Raw genomic sequence first — 16,504 nt, forward strand, 5'->3', positions numbered from 1 at the left:
TCTGCGCAGCATGCAGTGCCAGGGATCAAACCCTGGCCCTGCTCTTACCTAAGCAAGAGCTTAGTCCCCTGGGCCATCTTGCCAGCCCTACCAACTGTTTTTGATGTAAGAGCTCCCTAAGTCCAAAGTTGCCTAAGCCGTGTCTAAGCTTGTCCTGCTCCTGCTCCAGCCCCCCACAGTGTTGAGACTACAAGACTGTGCCTCCACACCCAGATTCTGTTACTTCTCTGGGACTTGTTATAGATGTGGAAACAAAACAATTCCTCAGTGCAATGCCCACGTCACTTAAGAGCAGAACATCCTTCAGTGGACCTGGGACTGTGCGTCCCTAGCCCCTGGTGACACTTAGGGAACCACATGTGGCATCAGCATGTGGGTCTAAGAGAGCATTTTAAGACTCCCGCTCACAGGTTCTCTCTGCTCTTAATGTTGGGGTCCCCATGAGGATCTCACTCCAAACTCACCTTGCTCCCTTTCCTGGACGCCATTGCTAGATGTTTATTTTCTGTCCCTCCAGGAAATACATTTCCGGTTACTTGGCAGCTGGTCGAGTCCCCGCTCCTGCCTGCTGTGCTTTCTCTGTCTGAGAGCTGGGGCGGGAGTATCTGGCAACGGCGTGGGTCCGCGCTCCAAACTCCTCTTCTCTGCACTTGCTCTTCCTCTGTGTTAGGTCTTCCAATGTGCAACAGACATTTTAAGCTGATTTTTCAATATTTTATCCAAGCTTTCCCTCCAAAAGCCTTCAGCGGATGTACTTCAGTTTTGTGTGACTAAGAGGACAGTGGTTTGTACACTGGCCTTGTGTGACCCGCACTGCACTTACTGGATCTTTCACCAAGATTTTAGGCTAATTAGCAAAAGTCAAGATGGCACTCTTTTGTTTTTCACCAGTAACTCCATCCAAATGACTCTCTCAGAGTCTATCTCCCCGTTTCATAGTTCCTAAGAAACAGTAACAATTTGAAACAGGCTCAGAAGAGAAAAGTGAGTAGTGGAAAGCAGAAAGTCATTGACATTCTGACAGCTAACAAGGGAAATGGAAGACTCATGATTCAGACAAGTGAGTCCATCCATTTATTTAACACCACACCCAACCAGCTGCACCGAGAAGCACGCAGTAGGCACTACAGGATTGCAGGGGAAGCACAAGATGCAGCCCCATCTCCCAAAGCCTATAGTTTTCACTCAGCCTTCCATGCAGCTGGCCTCAAGCGTTGTCCAGGATGCTGACTCCCAGCCCTATGCAGGACAGTTCTGGTGGGTGCAGCCTTAGGGTGCGCAGCGCTGCAAGCACCTGAGCAGAAGCCCAAGCACAAAAGGGCCCCAGCCGGGGAGAGGGTCAGGGAGGGCCGGCCATGAGAGGCTTCTGGTTCAGTCCAGAGCAGATGGACAGCGGACATCTGTAGATACGAGGTTGTATGAATCTATCCATATTTTATGAAAATAGTCAAAGCCCCATGTAAAAGCAGAAAGGGTACAGAAGTGAATTCACAGCAGCAAGAATTAATACACAGGGGACATGGGGTCATGTCCAGAGCAGACTCTCAACTTTGCCACTTTGAGCAACTTACTGAGCCTCGTGGATCCCCACTTGTGTTCTGCTGCGGTCACGAATCACACAATAATAACTGAACACTGCGTGGGTCCAGCACATTGATGAATTTATGATACAAGACCAGAGTGGGCCTGTCTCTGGGACCAGACCTTCTCTGGGTTAAGTGCTACTTTCCAGCCCCTTCTTCCTTCTTCCCAGTCCCTTTTCTAGGATGGAGAATGCTGCCGCCATAACTCAGCAAGGAGATGGTGGGCCTGGAGCCTCAGGAAGCAACTCTTCCTTGTCCTCACTACTGTCCTGTAAGGCGAGCACTATTTTCCCACCAAGTAACACAGAAAGAATGGGTTCAACTCCTTGAAATCTTTGGTTATAAAGCAGTGGGGGGGATTGCTGTGCTTTGAATATCAGTGGCCCCAACTCAGGTTGAAAGGCTTATCCCAAAGGAGACAGGTAGGGAGGACTTCGCTCTGGCAGGAGGAGTGGTAGGAACACTGCAGTCCCAATGTAGGATGAGGCCTTCTTTGTAAGAAGGGCCCCAGGCAGCACCCTAGTCCTCCGGCTCCCCGGGGCACAGCAAGGAGGCCCCATCTGCAAACTGGGACCCAGCTCTCAGCAGAGATGGAATCAGGCTTGGACTGGGACTCCCGCAAGGTTCAGCCCCTGGTGGATCTGGGGCCGCCTGAAAGTGCTAAGTCAGGAGGGATGATGTAGAGGGAGAACAGGGGCCACGGGAGTGCACCATCCTGGAACCTGGCCTCGGGCTGTCCTGGCCCCAAGGACTGGAAGTGCCTGCAGTCTCAGCAGGAGGGATTCTTGGTGTACACATTCCTGTCCCAGAAATCAAGGGGGGAGTAAGGAATAGATGTGTGGCTAGAGGGCCCCAGAAGCCTGCTGCTCAGGGGAGTGGTAGTGACACATGAGCAAGGGGTTCCCAGAGGACTCTGCCGCCTGGAGAGGGTGCTCACCTCACCTGCACCTCAGCTCAGAAGGGCCCCAGAGGTATGTTCTGAAGTAGAGGAAATGAGACGTACAGCTCCCGGGGAGCGCGGGTCTGTGCTGGCACCAGCTTGGGCCTCTCCCTGCCCTATGCCCTGGGGACTTCACAGTTGTCCCTTCAGCATGACACTGACTGTATCCCTTTGGCCCTCAGGGTGCTGTGTTCTCAGTTCTGCCCTGGAGGTACTTACTGCTTAGTTACCCCAGGTATCACCTGCCCCCTGAGCCATGGGGACACAGGAGTCCCCCAAGTGTTGTGAGTGAAACCTGCATCCTCAAGTGCGAGACAGCCTTTCCCAAGTCCCGGCGCATGGCTGTGAACAGGGAGGACTTGGAAGCAGGAACTGTCCACACTGGAATGGACCCACAGCCACACTCACGGCGAGGGGGCCCACAGACCCACTCCTGCTGTTCCAAGCGTGGGGGTTAGCTTCCCAGCATGGGCCAGGTCAATATTCCCAAGGAATTTTCTTTTTCAAAATTTGGGTATGGGGCCGGGGAGATGGCTCAGTAGAATAAGCTCTTCCCTGGCAAGCGTAAGGGCCTGAGTTCAATCCCTGGTTCCGCAAAAAAAAAAAAAAAAAAAAAAAAAATTTGGGTAGACTTCTCCAAGGTCCTAAAACTAAACACACAGTAGCCTCATATCTGGAGACACACACCAAGTGCTGACGTGCACTGACCACCCAAATCAGGAGGACTTTGCTTACCTCGTAGCAAAATAAGAAATTCTCCAACCATAAAGGCTTAATTTACTACTGGAAAATCTTTTTTTTTTTTTTTTTTTTTTTTTTTTTTTTTTTGAGAGAGAGTAATAAGAAGTGTCAGGGCCAGAGAGATGGCTCAGTAGAAAAAGTGCTTCCCTGGCAAGTGCAAGGGCCTGAGTTCAATCCCAAGTTCCACAAAAAAAAAAGTGTCACATCATAATTTTTGTTTTTCTTTTCTTCAGTGATTTAGAAAACATAAAATGTTATTAAATATGTATTTAGCAGGGGAGTGGCGAAGCAGAGTAGGGTCGAGTTATAAGGACAGGTATTTATTTATATTTCTACTCTTTTATTTATTCTGGTATCTGGAATTGAACTCAAGACCTAGTGTTTGCCAGGCAGGCAATGTGCTGCTGAGCTGCATCCCTGGCCCTGCTGCGACAGATCGTATAAAACATGCACTGCGAGAGGTTAGAGGTGGTAGTCAGGAGAGGCTAGAGGTGGTAGTCAGTTGAGAGCAGAAAATAAAGTTCCATCAAAATAAATTTCCTTCAGAGCATTCCTGGGTGGAACTCCTTGTTTATTTCCCCCTCTTTTGTGGTGACAAAGCAGGTGGTGGGGTGTGTGTGTGTGTGTGTGTGTGTGTGTGTGTGTGTGGTTTATAGGAGATGTAACAGAGACAGCTTCTCGGGCCTGGTGCAGGCAGGCCAGCAGCCCGCAGACATGAGCGGCAGCCACAGGAGGGAGCAGGCACCACCACCCCCTCACGAGCCAGCCGGGGCGGTGGAGCAGGCCCCCAGACAGAGCGGAGAGGGAGGCTTGCTCCGGAGGCTCCTCTCAGCTCCTTCTTGGCTGAACTTTTTAGATGAGCAATTCTTATGTTGTCATAGCAATTTTCAAACTCTGGGAGAAGTGAGTCCCTCCTGGCCCACAAATTTCGCTTCTAAGCTTTGATCTTAGGAAACAAATGTGCTGATTCAGAGCAGTCATCCTAAGCGGGCTCACTACAGAGCTTCTTGTGATGTCAGAAGTGAGGCCAACTTGCAGGGCTGGGACACTACCCACATGAATCATGGCGTACTCACTTAATCCAATAATGCGCAGAATGCACAAGTCATATACAGTATCGACAGAGAAAGAGTTATAACATTCTTTTAAGGGAAAGTAGAATTTTAACTGCTGTGGAAATAGATGCTCCATTTTTAAACTACTTACCTATGTCTGTTCATGAAAGCATTTGGAATGTTAAATGTATTTTTGTGACAAATTTTGGTGACTTTGTGTCTTCTCTTTGCCCCTCTTCTCCCTTGTATATTATTTGCTTATTAATCATGGAAGAGAATATGCAGGGCTGTCACACTGAGCTACAGCAGATTTGGCTGGAAGATTCTTTTGTACCGATGAACACTGTGCAATAAGACAGGGTATGTCTTTATCCGCGTTGGCGCGACTCTCTCTTGACCACTTTTCCACTTTCCAGGACAGTTGCGCTCTATCCTGGAGGCCAAATCTGACTACACGCCCTCCCGCGCCTGGCTCGCAGGGAACGCGTTGGCTAGGACGGCGCCAGCAGGCGCTGTAATGGCTGCAGGCATCTCTGCGCAAGCGCACTTCCACGCGGCGGCGGGAGGATGCCCACATGATTGCTTCCATTGGGTCGTCCACCATCCGTCCTCGGGAACAGGCCCCGCTGTAACTAATCCCTCCCGCGCACATCTCCAGCCCGGCTTGGCGGTGACTGGCGGGGAAGGGCGCTCGCTCTCCGGATGCGCGCGGGAGGCGCAGCGCTGCAGCCGCAGTAGCGCCGAGCGAGCGGCGTGGCTCTCCACACACCCCTGCTGCGTCTCCATTCTCCAGAGCCTGTGTGGCTGCCACTGGAGCGGAATCTACAGGAAGACACACGGACTCTCGCCCCCCACTCTTGGGAGCACGCTGGCCACGTGGTGGCTCTGCCGGCTTGCTTCCGAGTCGGGCAACGCCATCGCTCTTCCGAGCCCCATCCCATCCCCGGGAGAGGTGAGGACAGACTCCAGTTCATTCCTTCTTCCGGTCCCTCTGCTCAGAACTTGGGGTGCTCTGGAGCCGGGGAGAGGTCCCCTATCTTCAGAGGCATTTACCCTTCCTGCCATACAGATTCTCTCCTGATGGTTGATGTTTTTATTTGCTTCACAACAGGAAACTCAGAAACATCCAGTTGAAACCACATTTCCTAAACACAATATATAATCCATGGATGGAATTTCTAAACACTGTGGTTGGGATACTAGCCACGCCTCGTGCCTACTCCTTGCTGCTTAGCCGAGGGAGAACTGCAGGCATGCTTCTCCTGACGGTGAGCTGGGATGGCCAAACTCAGAGACCTGCGTCAGCCACCAGGACTTCCCAGGACCTCCCTCACTGGGACGTTTCCTAAGTTGCTGACTCAGATCCATCTGAAGTTGTGGAAACTGGGGTCTTCATCTTAATCCACCATGGGGAGCAGATGCCAGGTGGTGTGGAGAAGTACCAAGCCCTGGCCCTAGAGTCCGGCCTCTGCCACCTGTCACTGGGTGAGGAGACCCAAGAGCCAGGCCCAGAGCCTGCCAGGGCTGCCGCCCACTCTGCTGCTCACACTCACCCCCGTCTGAGCCTTTGGGTACACTGGCGCTCAGAGCCACTCAGTGGCCTTGAGTCCTGGGGCTTGCGGCACCCGCTGTGTCACACTGTCCTGAGTGGGTGACAGCAAGCCTGCCCTACTGAGGCCTGAACCTGTATTGGGCCTTCCTGTCCCCTCTGGTGTGAGCTGCTACCAGGGCTTCCCAGCTCTACCCAAGTGGGCGGTGTCCTCCTGGGCCGTGGTACGCAGGGGACACTGTGTGTGACTGCCAAGTGACTCCCTTCCTCTACATTCTCAGCTTCTTACAATCTTATGACTCCCTGTGCTTTTAGCAATAAACCTGGAAGTAAAAGTAGACATTTACCAAGCAACTTACTGAGAGGGTAGCACATAAAATCCTACTCCATGAGGAAGAAAGGGCACCGCACTCCCCCTGTGGGACAAAGGTGGACAGGACCAGGGGCCTGCAGAAGTGCAGGGCAGACAGACTGTAAGGGGAGAGGCTGGCCCTTCGCTCAGATCCCCTTTTTGTTTAGTTTTGTCAGAGATGGGCATTCCATTGCCATTTAAATATTGTAGATGCAAGAGTTCAGCAGAGTGATCCAATATAGTCCAGTAGTCCATATTTGTAGTAGCTTATGCGTAGGACTGGCAATGTCACAAGTTGTTGACTTGAGCCCTTTGCAGCTCAGCATATTAATATGGCTTTGCTTTTTATACCTCATTTTTATACTTTTCTGCTGGATGGTTCAGACCAAGATAAAGCAAGAATATCTGTATATACAAAATAAGATAGAGGGCTGGTGAGATGGCTCAGTGGTCTAAAGCACCTACTTAGAACAAGCTTAGCAAAGCACAGGGACGGCAGTTCAATCCCCCAGCACCACAAGCCAGCCAGCCCACCCCCTGGTGGGCTGAGCTGGCCACACACACACACACACACACACACAAACACATAAATAAATTTTTTTAAAAAAGAATCTTAAAAAAAAATAAGATAGATATACAGCTACTTTCTCTTAGTTCAATGAGAAGAAAGATTTGTACTAATAGTGTTTAGACAAGATGTCATGTCTGCATCTTGTACTATGAATAACTACTATGAAGACAACAATATGCAATGTATTAATTATTGTAACTGTCCTTCTAACCTGTTTTGAAACTGTCTCAATGCTATTTCTTTCTCAAAATTAATTTAAAAAATAATAAAATAAAGGGAGGGGCTGAGGCTGCTGGGGAGGGCACAGAGGAGGCCTTTGGAAGAGATGCAGACAGTGCTGTATCTGAAGGATTTAAGCAGTAAGAATCCAAAGGAACTTGGGCTGGAGAGCCCCAAGGCCTCTGGGGCACCAGAGAAGCTTGGAGTGGCTGTGGTTGCCTGCAGAGAGATGGGAGCTCCCTGGTGGAGGTTTAGTGGGAGGAAAGACAGGTGGGTTTACAGGGGCACCAGGAGGGCCCTCAGTGTGTGCAGAAACTGGAGTCTGGCTCCAGGTGTTCTAGGGCTGCTGAGGCTTTAAAAAGAGAAGTGTGACTTATTTAGGGCATCAGCCCAAACTTCCACCCTGGCAATTATTTATCTAAAACAAGCTCCTCCCAGCCTGTATCCAGCCACTCCTCTGAAAAGGCTCCACCCAGACTCACATCCCCAAGAAGCCACCCTTCATTCCACAGTTTTGAGGTCTCAGGGTCACATCTGCATAGGGAACCACCTGTGCAAAATCCCTCCTGTGCAGACACACACTTGGGCAGGGACCTACCTGTGTAGTGACACACCTATGCAGGGACCCACCTGTGCAGAGACCCACCTGTGCAGTGACCCACCTGTGTAGGGACTCACCTGTGCAGACACCCACCTGTGCAGGGACCCCCCTGTGCAGACACCCACCTGTACAGGGACCCACCTGTGCAGGGACCCACGCATGCAGACACATACCTGTGCAGGGTCCCACCCATGCAGACACACACCTGTGCAGGAACTCACTTGTGCAGACACCCACCTGTACAGGGATCCACCTGTTCCATGACCCATCTGTGCAGGGACCCACCTGTGCCATGACCCACCTGTGCAGGATCCCACCCATGCAGACACCCACCTGTGCAGATACCCACCTGTACAGGGACCCACCTGTGCAGACACCCAACTGTACAGAGATCCACCTGTACAGACACCCACCTGTGCAGTGACCCACCTGCAGTCACTCTTCTCTGGGTGACTGCAGCCACGGTTCTGCCAGGCTGCATGCTGCAGAGCACCCGGTGGTCATCTGTGAAGGTCTCAGCTTCTTGCTGGCTCCTGTCTGAGGTACGCAGATTTTGGAAGTTGAGGAGAGAGATGGGGCAACAGCTCAGAGGAGCCTCTTGGCAGCACAGGGCAGACTTTGTGCTGCAGTGGAAAGGGCAGGGTTCAGTGACAACACAGGGTGCGGATGATGGGGGACTCAGAGCAGCTGAGTGGTCTGAAGGTGCTTGCTCTCCCACATGTCACTGTGGGATGACTGATATCTGCGGAGGGAAGCCCAGGAAGCCATCATGATGGCAGGCTGTGGTGAGCGCCAGGCAGGGCTGCAGAGGGGAGAGGTCAGAGATGAGGGTTTCAAGTCCAAATGGCCGATGCAGAACGCTGCCCACCAGGCCAAAGAGGGCCAGGGCGGACATCTCTGCTCATTCTGGTGGGGTCTCCGAGGTGAGTGAAGGAAAGTGGGAACCAGGGAGAAAAGCACTTGTCCAGCAGAGAGACCTTCGCCAGGACTAAGCACCGGTGCCAGGGCAGGTGGACCAAGAGCCGGCAGCCAGCTGAGATTTGATGAGAGCACTGGCCACCACAGCATCTTCCCAGGGCCACTTGTAGACATGCCCCGGGTGGTTCGTTGTTTTAATTTTGCTCTTGCTGAGGATGGTGTTTGTCCCAGTGCATGTAGATGTGTGCAAGGAAAGAAGGTTCACATCTCTAGAAACATGCATAAATATGTGTGCATACAGTCCAGTTAACTTTCTCTTGTTGCTGGGACAAAATACCTGACACCCAGAACTAAGCAAGGAAAAGTTTATGTGGCTCACATTAGTGGAGGTTTCAGTCCACACTCGGCTGGCTCCAAGGCAGAGTGGCACATGGCGGAGGGCAGCAGCTCTTAGCAGCAGAAAACAGCAACAGCAACAAGGGCAAAAGGGAGGAGCGGCAGCAGAGAACAATGCCCTCTCCTCCCTTCTGCTGCATCCGGCTGCCTGCCCCAGGGCGGGTGTAGCACCCCACCCATAAGCCCAGCAGCCCGCACACCCACAATGCCAGCACTGGATCAAGGATCAATCACAAACTCCTGAGGCCTCCCTGTGACCGCATGAGGCCTTGGGGGGACACGGAGACACAGACCATAACAGACACACATACATGCATTTATATATGCAGATTGATGTGTGTGCTGGTGTATATGTATGGGTCTAAACACACACACTTATGCAGCTTTTTCCATGTTCTTGCAAAATAAGATTTGCCTTCTCGAGCGTTACTTCCCTCAGTGTCCACCGCAGGACTCAGCAAGGTGTGTGAGCTTGGGGTGCACGCTGAGCTAGAGACACGAGCAGCGCCGGACTGGAACCTGGTGTCTCCAGGATTCTGGGCTTACCCAGGTCACTGGATTTAATTCTAAGGAAAAGGAGACAGGTGGAAAGTCACCCTCGAAGCTGCCTTCATGCCACATCCCCGGGGAAGGCAGGCAGGGTTGGCTGCGTCCTGTATGCCTTCTCCCAACCCACAACCCGCCAGGCGCTTTGAAGCAATGGCTTTGTTAACTTCCTCGGCCTCCTCGGGGAGAAGTGATAATTTAAACTCTGTCCTAACAGCGCTAATGCTGTCTGGCTTCTTAATCATCCTAGAAAATGTTTCACTACAGAGAACCCCTTGCGATTTCTGCGATGATTTCCTAAAAACATAAGAAATCTAGCTTCCCATCAGAGAAGTATTCAGACAGACTGAGTTCAAAGTCATTTAGCATTTCCAAATGCACTTTAGGAAATTATCTGCATAAATTGCCCCCACGGTGTTCGGGTTATGCAGTAACACCCACGAGTCCCGCACTCGGGGCGCTGGGCAGCGCTGGGGAGCAACGGCTCGACCCCGCGGCTCACAAAGGCCAAGGGCAGCCAGGAGGGAACACGGGGTTATAAATAGGGCCCTAGAACCGGTGGTAAAGCTATCCGGAGAAAGTGGAGCAGCTCTCCGGCCTACTTTGGCTCCAAGCTGCCACTCCAACCGTGAGAGTCCCAGGAGCCCTACAATTATTTTTACTCTTAGCAGAAGCAAAAGCGAGTTCAATTTTCTGAAGGGAAATAAATTTGCCAGTGGTTTAAACAGCTTAACTCGGCACTGGTAGAAAGAAAAATGAGAAGGCCCGCTCCGCCGGCCACGCCAGAGGGACCGCCGGCGCCTGGGGGCTCTGCGGGGGTCCTGACCCACTTCCGAGACCCGGACGTGCAGCCGCCCGCCCGCGCGGGGCAGCTTCCTGCCCGCCTTCTCCGCCGGCTTGTCTTTCTCTCCCGGACGCGCAGCCTGGAGCTCTAATCCCTGCCCCGGCCCGTGGCGGGGAGGGACCGTCGCCTGCGTGAGCCACTGTGGCCCCCCGCGCTGCCGCCGGCCCACACCCTGGCTTCGCGGAAGCGGTCCTGGAGGACCTGCTGTCCCCTGGCAGCCGCTCTCTGCGCCTTTCATTCTGATACTATGCACTTGTTGGGAAATCACACCCGGCAGGCTGGCGGGAGCACACAGCCCGTGGCTCAGGACGAGAAAAAACGTAACCGCCGGGGCCTCTGGAAACGGCCGCAGCCCGCGGCCAGGACGGCTCTCGGACAGCTCCGGAGAGGGTCTAAGCACGCGGGGCGGCGGCAGGCTGAGATGCAGCGACCAGGCTTCCCCGCGCTGCCTTTCCTTCAAGACTGCCCTGGACCAAGATAGAGGATAGACTTAGGGGCGGGTAGTTACGTCTGTAGGTTTTGTTAGTTTGGTGTTAAGCCGTGTTATTGAGGCATTTGAAGTAAAAGCTGTACATACCTTATACACACAGAGATGAAGCTTTTGTTTTCTTTTGTCACTACACCAAACTATCACCAACTTGCTAGTTTAAATCAGAACAATCTAGGGCGAGCCAAATAGCTTAGTGGATTGAAGTGCCTGCAATCAGGCTCAGGGGCCGGAGGTTCGATTCCCAGGCCTTTCGTGCTGGCCCGGGCTGGACACTGAACACCTGTAGACCCTTCAGGCTGAGGAAGGAGGATCACTGTGAGTTCAAGCCCAATCTGGGCTACATGAGTTCAAAGCCAGCTTGAACCACATAGCAGAGACTGTGTCAAACAAAGAAACAAATAAAAGAATGAATTGCATTCTGGCGCTGTCTGGTGGCAGCAGGGTCTTCAGGCCTTTGTTCTTGGCATCACGTACCAACTGGATAGCATGAATTTGGCTGCACCACGCACTAAACACACTACACTCACCCCCAGCTCTGTGAGAAGCACAGGCCTCGTGTAGCACAACCGTCCTCCTCCCCAGACCAAAATGCAAGCGGGCATTTGTTACCTTGCTGGTGCATCGACCCCTTTGCAGTGAGACGCATTATAGCGCACGGCTTCAACCGTGGAAAGAGGATCCAGACCTGAAACAAAGGCCTTCCCAGCTGATTCCCACAGCAAGGGAAACACGCGGGACTTGTGCTCCTTCTGCCTCATTTTTCTTTCTTTATTTCTGACACATAAAAACGTTGAAGTCGTACGTGTCCATGGGTGCCCTGCGTGTTCAGTGCTCCTATACATTGCATGATGCTTGTAAAAACTGAGACACATCGAGCTCCTCCCACATTAACGCTTGGTGCTGCTAAACTTAGAGTTCCCTAATCTAGTGTTCCCTGTGGAGCAAGTATTCGTTATTGGCAGCGGCAGTCCCTTCTGTGAAGGTTCAGGGTGCCAGGCTCACGTCCATCACAGACCTTCTCTTCTTCGGCACATCCACCTAGTGCCTCCCATGCTCCAAGGCTGGGGTAAGCAAACTGTTGTCCACCGTTAAGTCTGGCCCAACACAAAGAAGAATGGCCTTTTACATTGCCAAGTGAGTGGGCAAACATGTAAGGAGTGAGATTCTGTCGCACAGGAGGTTTCAGCACCTATGGGTGTCGCAGGAACACAGCCCGAGCTGTGCTAGGGGTGCTTTTGAACAACAGCGGCAAACTCTGACCAGTTACAGTGGAGACAACTTGACTCACGAACTCGAACTCTACGCTTGTGTGGGGCTGGGACTGCCTCAGGGAGCCACACCCCCAACACCAGAGCTTTAAATGCTTCCTACCCAGCCCTTCATAGGATGAGTTCATTGACCCAACCAAAACTAATTGGGGGGGGGGTAGGTGTTCTGAAATTCACATGATGTGAGTAGAGAATGTGCACATGAGCAACATGAGTGTTGACGTGTGACCCAAACACAGTCCTTCCTAGTCAAAATAACTCAGGAGATGCATTTTTAAAAGCAACAACCAATAAAGATTTTAGTCATAAAATGTTTTCACAATGTACATGCTGGGTATTTGAAGGTAAAGTTTACTTTTTGTGTGCACTCTTGCTGTTAAGCAAAGAGCTGCGTGACCTGTAGAATTCACACATAATCCTACCAGGAAACACAAAGCGGTGATTCAGCGTGTCTGGGGTCAGCTGTGCCCCACTGCCACCATCTGTGCCACACAAATCTATGCACACAGACAAATCTGAACAGCCAACTTCTCCCTGCTGAACATTATTGCAAACGGTGACACAAACATGCTGCACTCCGTCACCAGCAAGCTCTGGCTTTTAACTTCAAGCAGCTACTACGTATTATTAAGGCCTATGCTTGACTCTGAGCACCCTGGGGTCAGAGCACTGGGCCTCAAATGGTGCCTGGGGCTGCTTCTCCCCCAGGCAGAGAACAAGCAGGACAAGGCTCCACAGAACCAGCCAGTCGCCACGAGCCCTGCGCAGAGCGATGGCAAGCTCAGCAGGAACAGGGAGCCACTGTGCCTCCAGATGAGCCCAGGGGAGCCAACGGCGGGCCAGGCTTGTGTGATAGCAAGCTGGACAGACCTTCACCCAGCCCTGCTCTAATGAGCACGCTTGGGTGGGAGACGCAGCATAGTGACAGCACGAAACCTCGTGGGGAGTGGACTGGGGACACACCTGCACCTCCCTAACCTCCTCAACTGCTTAAAACAGAGGAGCCAGGCCCCCAAATCCTCACACTGCACACCGACTGAGCCATCAAACCATAGATAGAACACTGCAAAAGCACTGTGTCTTACTCAACATGTGTACATTTTTTCTTGTCATTCTCTAAATGAAAGCGCACACCAACTGTTTACATAGCATTTCCACCATATTAGGTATCATGAGCTCCCTAGAGATTATGTAAAGTACATGGGAGGACGTCGTGCTTTCGCTTATGTACACAACCACTTACACGAGGGACATGGCGTCTGTACGTGTTGGTGACCACAAGGGTTTTTGGACCCAGCCCTCTGTGCATAGCAGAGGACAAGGATATGCTTAGGTGCACTTTTTTTTTTTTTTTTTTTGGTATTTTAGGGAAGGGTCTACAGGGTATTCAGGGTCACACTACCAGACTGGACTTGTAGTGATCCGCCTGTTTACAGCCTCCCAAGTACTGGGATTATTGTCATCTCAGTGCGCCCCTGGGATAGGGCTGACACCGCAGGCCCAGGGATCGAACCCCGAGCCCCTGCGCCTGCTTGCAGGCACTGTAATCTGCTGAGCTATCTGGCCCGCCCCTTAGGTTCACTTTATAGATTGAAAGCTGAGTTTCACTAAGAAGACCAGGGTTTGGGGTCTCCCAGTGCAAGGTGAAGGCCCTGGGATCTGGCCAGTGATGCTCTCGCTGAGGGGTCCCTTGCTCCCAGGGCGCAGGTGTCTTATCATTGGAGAAGACTTCTCCTCTGCGGCTACAACTGCACGCTGGACATAGCGGGAAGGAGATGCTCTGCTGACTCTGAGAATTAATCTAGAGTTTCTGAGGAGGAGTGGATATTCTGAACATCTTAATAGAAGACTATGTCTTCTTTCTTAAAAGATTAGTACACTACTGAAACGTAATTTTATTCCACTTCAAGTCCCGTCGAGAGGCCTCATCACCCATCTCACAGAGGCACCCTTCTCTGCCTCGCTCGGCGGGCGCCCTGGCTGAGGCTTCTGCAGGTGCTGGACCAGGGCATACCACGAGCATGAGAAACAGCCTTCTCATGTCCACTTCAGATTAATAGAATTGTCAGATGTCCAAATAGAAAAAGCCAGAGGTTTCACTTGTCCACATCTTTTCTGGAGTGATTCATTTGACTGAGGTCTGGAGGAGAAGAAATAAGAGACCAGAAGAACTCCTTCCCCTGTCCATCATCATTAGATCAGAATATGAATGCCAATTGTTTTTGAAAGCCTTCATTTCTTCAAGCACAAAGATAGCACTTATATTTGAGCAAAGATAAGATTATCCAAATTATATTAAGATTTAAAGACAACTAATACATGACCTTTGTTTTAAACTTCTCGAAATGGAAACTGTCAGCGATGTAATTTTCGCACAGGTTTGAACATGACACGTGCTTTGCTGGTTAATGAGGGAGATTTCTCCTCTCTCTCCGCAGGCTGACGGGCATGAACCTGCCCTCTCCTGTCATCAGCAGCAAGAACTGGCTGCGGCTGCACTTCACGTCCGACAGCAACCACCGGCGCAAGGGTTTCACCGCCCAGTTCCAAGGTAAGAGGCTGCGCTGAGAGGGGCGTGGGGGGCAGGAGCCTTGCCGCTTCCTGAAGCCAACCTGTTAGGGTCACGCTAAAAGTACAAAAGGGACATAAGCACATTTGAAAACACATTCTTCATGCGTTGTGAGCAGCTGCTCAGGAAGTTACAGAGGCAGCAACAGCAACCCATGAATAACCAGGAGCACAGCACCAGGACAGTGTGCCGTGCAGGCTCCTGATTGGCTGCAAGTGTTGATGGGCTTTAGTCCCCAAGGATGCGTGAGGAGAACTTTAGTTTCTCTTCACCGACCAGTAATGAGCCACAAGCCCTGGGTGTCGTCTTCGTTCGCACACTAAGCGTGGTGCATCACAAGACATGTAGTACACCGCATCACGGGATCAGTTCGGGTCCCCTTTGTACGAAAACCCACCCGAGTAGTCATTTGCAAGTTGTCAGCCCCGCCAAGGAAGGCTGGGTCTTGGCAGCTGAGCCCCGTGCAGCGTCTACACTCGTGCTGGCAGCAGGATTCTGACACGTTCGCTCTGCAGCAATGTCGCGTGGCCACAGCAGGACGCACTGTGCTGTTTCCTACATTTCCTAATAATCAACGATCATTACTATAGCAAAAGGATTCTTTTATTAAGTAGTCCACTGAAAACCATTCTATTTCTACTCTGTGAATAAGGATGTGGTTGCCTTCAAAAATCTACTGAGAGGGGCTGGAGAGATGGCTCAGAGGTCTAAAGCACCTACTTGGAACAAGCTTGGCAAAGCACAGGGACCTCGGTTCGATTCCCCCACCACTACATGCCAGCCAGCCTGCCCCCTGGTGGGCTGAGCTGGCCACACACACACACACACACACACACACACACACTAAATAAATGTTAAAAAAATAAATAAAAAAAAAATCTACTGAGAAAGTTCTCCAACTTCTCGCCGCCTGGACAGTGCCCTGTGCAGGTCCCCCCACACCCGGCTGCTGCCACTGCCCACGACCTCATGTCAGGCAGGAAGACACTTGGCAATTTGTGAATAACTCACAGGCAAGATGGAACCTGGCGCAACCATCCTGGCGCCTCGTGGAAGCCGTAGCAATTCCTCGGTGACTTGGTCTGCCCTCTCGTGCCTTTCACACTGCGAAGCCCGGGCCACACGTGCTGAGCCCTCACAGAGATCAGAAGCAACAGTGGCAGTGGGCAGGAGAGGCTGGGTGTGGCAGCTTCACTCCCCTCCCACCCGGCCGGGTGCTCTGAGAAGGTGCCGGCCTCGGAACCCGGCGTGGCCTGTGTCACCATGGTATGTTTTCTACCTGATCACAGCACTGTCCATTTTTTTTGGTGTTTCCAGAAAATTCTCACCTGTACCCTTTTGGCTGAAACTAAGCCATCATGGAGAGTCACAGAAGTGAAATGAGGTGTTTCACTTAACCTGGGACCTAGCCAACGTGATCCCTTCCTTTCCACAGCTGGCTCTCTCTGCCTTTTGCATTTAAGGTCACATTCTCTTGTGGCAGCCCCGACACAGGATGGGAGGGAGGACAGTGGAAACAGGACGGGGGAGGAGCGTGGACACAGGATGCAGGAGGAGCATGGACACAGGACAGGGAGGAGCATGGACACAGGACGGGAAGGAGCATGGACACAGGACGAGGGAGGAAAGTGGACACAGGACAGGGAGGAGTATGGACACAGGACGAGGGAGGAGCATGGACACAGGACGGGGAGGAGCGTGGACACAGGACGGGAAGGAACATGGTCACAGGACGAGGGAGGAATGTGGACACAGGACAGGGAGGAGCGTGGACACAGGACGAGGGAGGAGCGTGGACACAGGACAGGGAGGAGCATGGACACAGGACGAGGGAGGAGCATGGACACAGGACAGGGAGGAGC

At 52.0% G+C, this 16,504-nt stretch overlaps 1 protein-coding gene across 1 annotated transcript in view; it reads left to right on the forward strand.

Annotated features, from left to right (window-relative positions):
* Window positions 1-16,504, forward strand: part of Csmd1 (CUB and Sushi multiple domains 1) — a 1,642,653-nt gene that overhangs the window by 1,046,614 nt on the left and 579,535 nt on the right. Inside the window, exon 6 of the mRNA XM_012517218.2 lies at window positions 14,512-14,624. Coding sequence (XP_012372672.2) covers window positions 14,512-14,624 — 113 coding nt within the window. The remainder of the gene's footprint in view (window positions 1-14,511; window positions 14,625-16,504) is intronic.

The sequence above is a fragment of the Octodon degus genome, unplaced genomic scaffold (genome assembly GCF_000260255.1).
Source record: "Octodon degus isolate 3935 unplaced genomic scaffold, OctDeg1.0 scaffold00155, whole genome shotgun sequence".
Lineage (NCBI taxonomy): Eukaryota > Metazoa > Chordata > Mammalia > Rodentia > Octodontidae > Octodon > Octodon degus.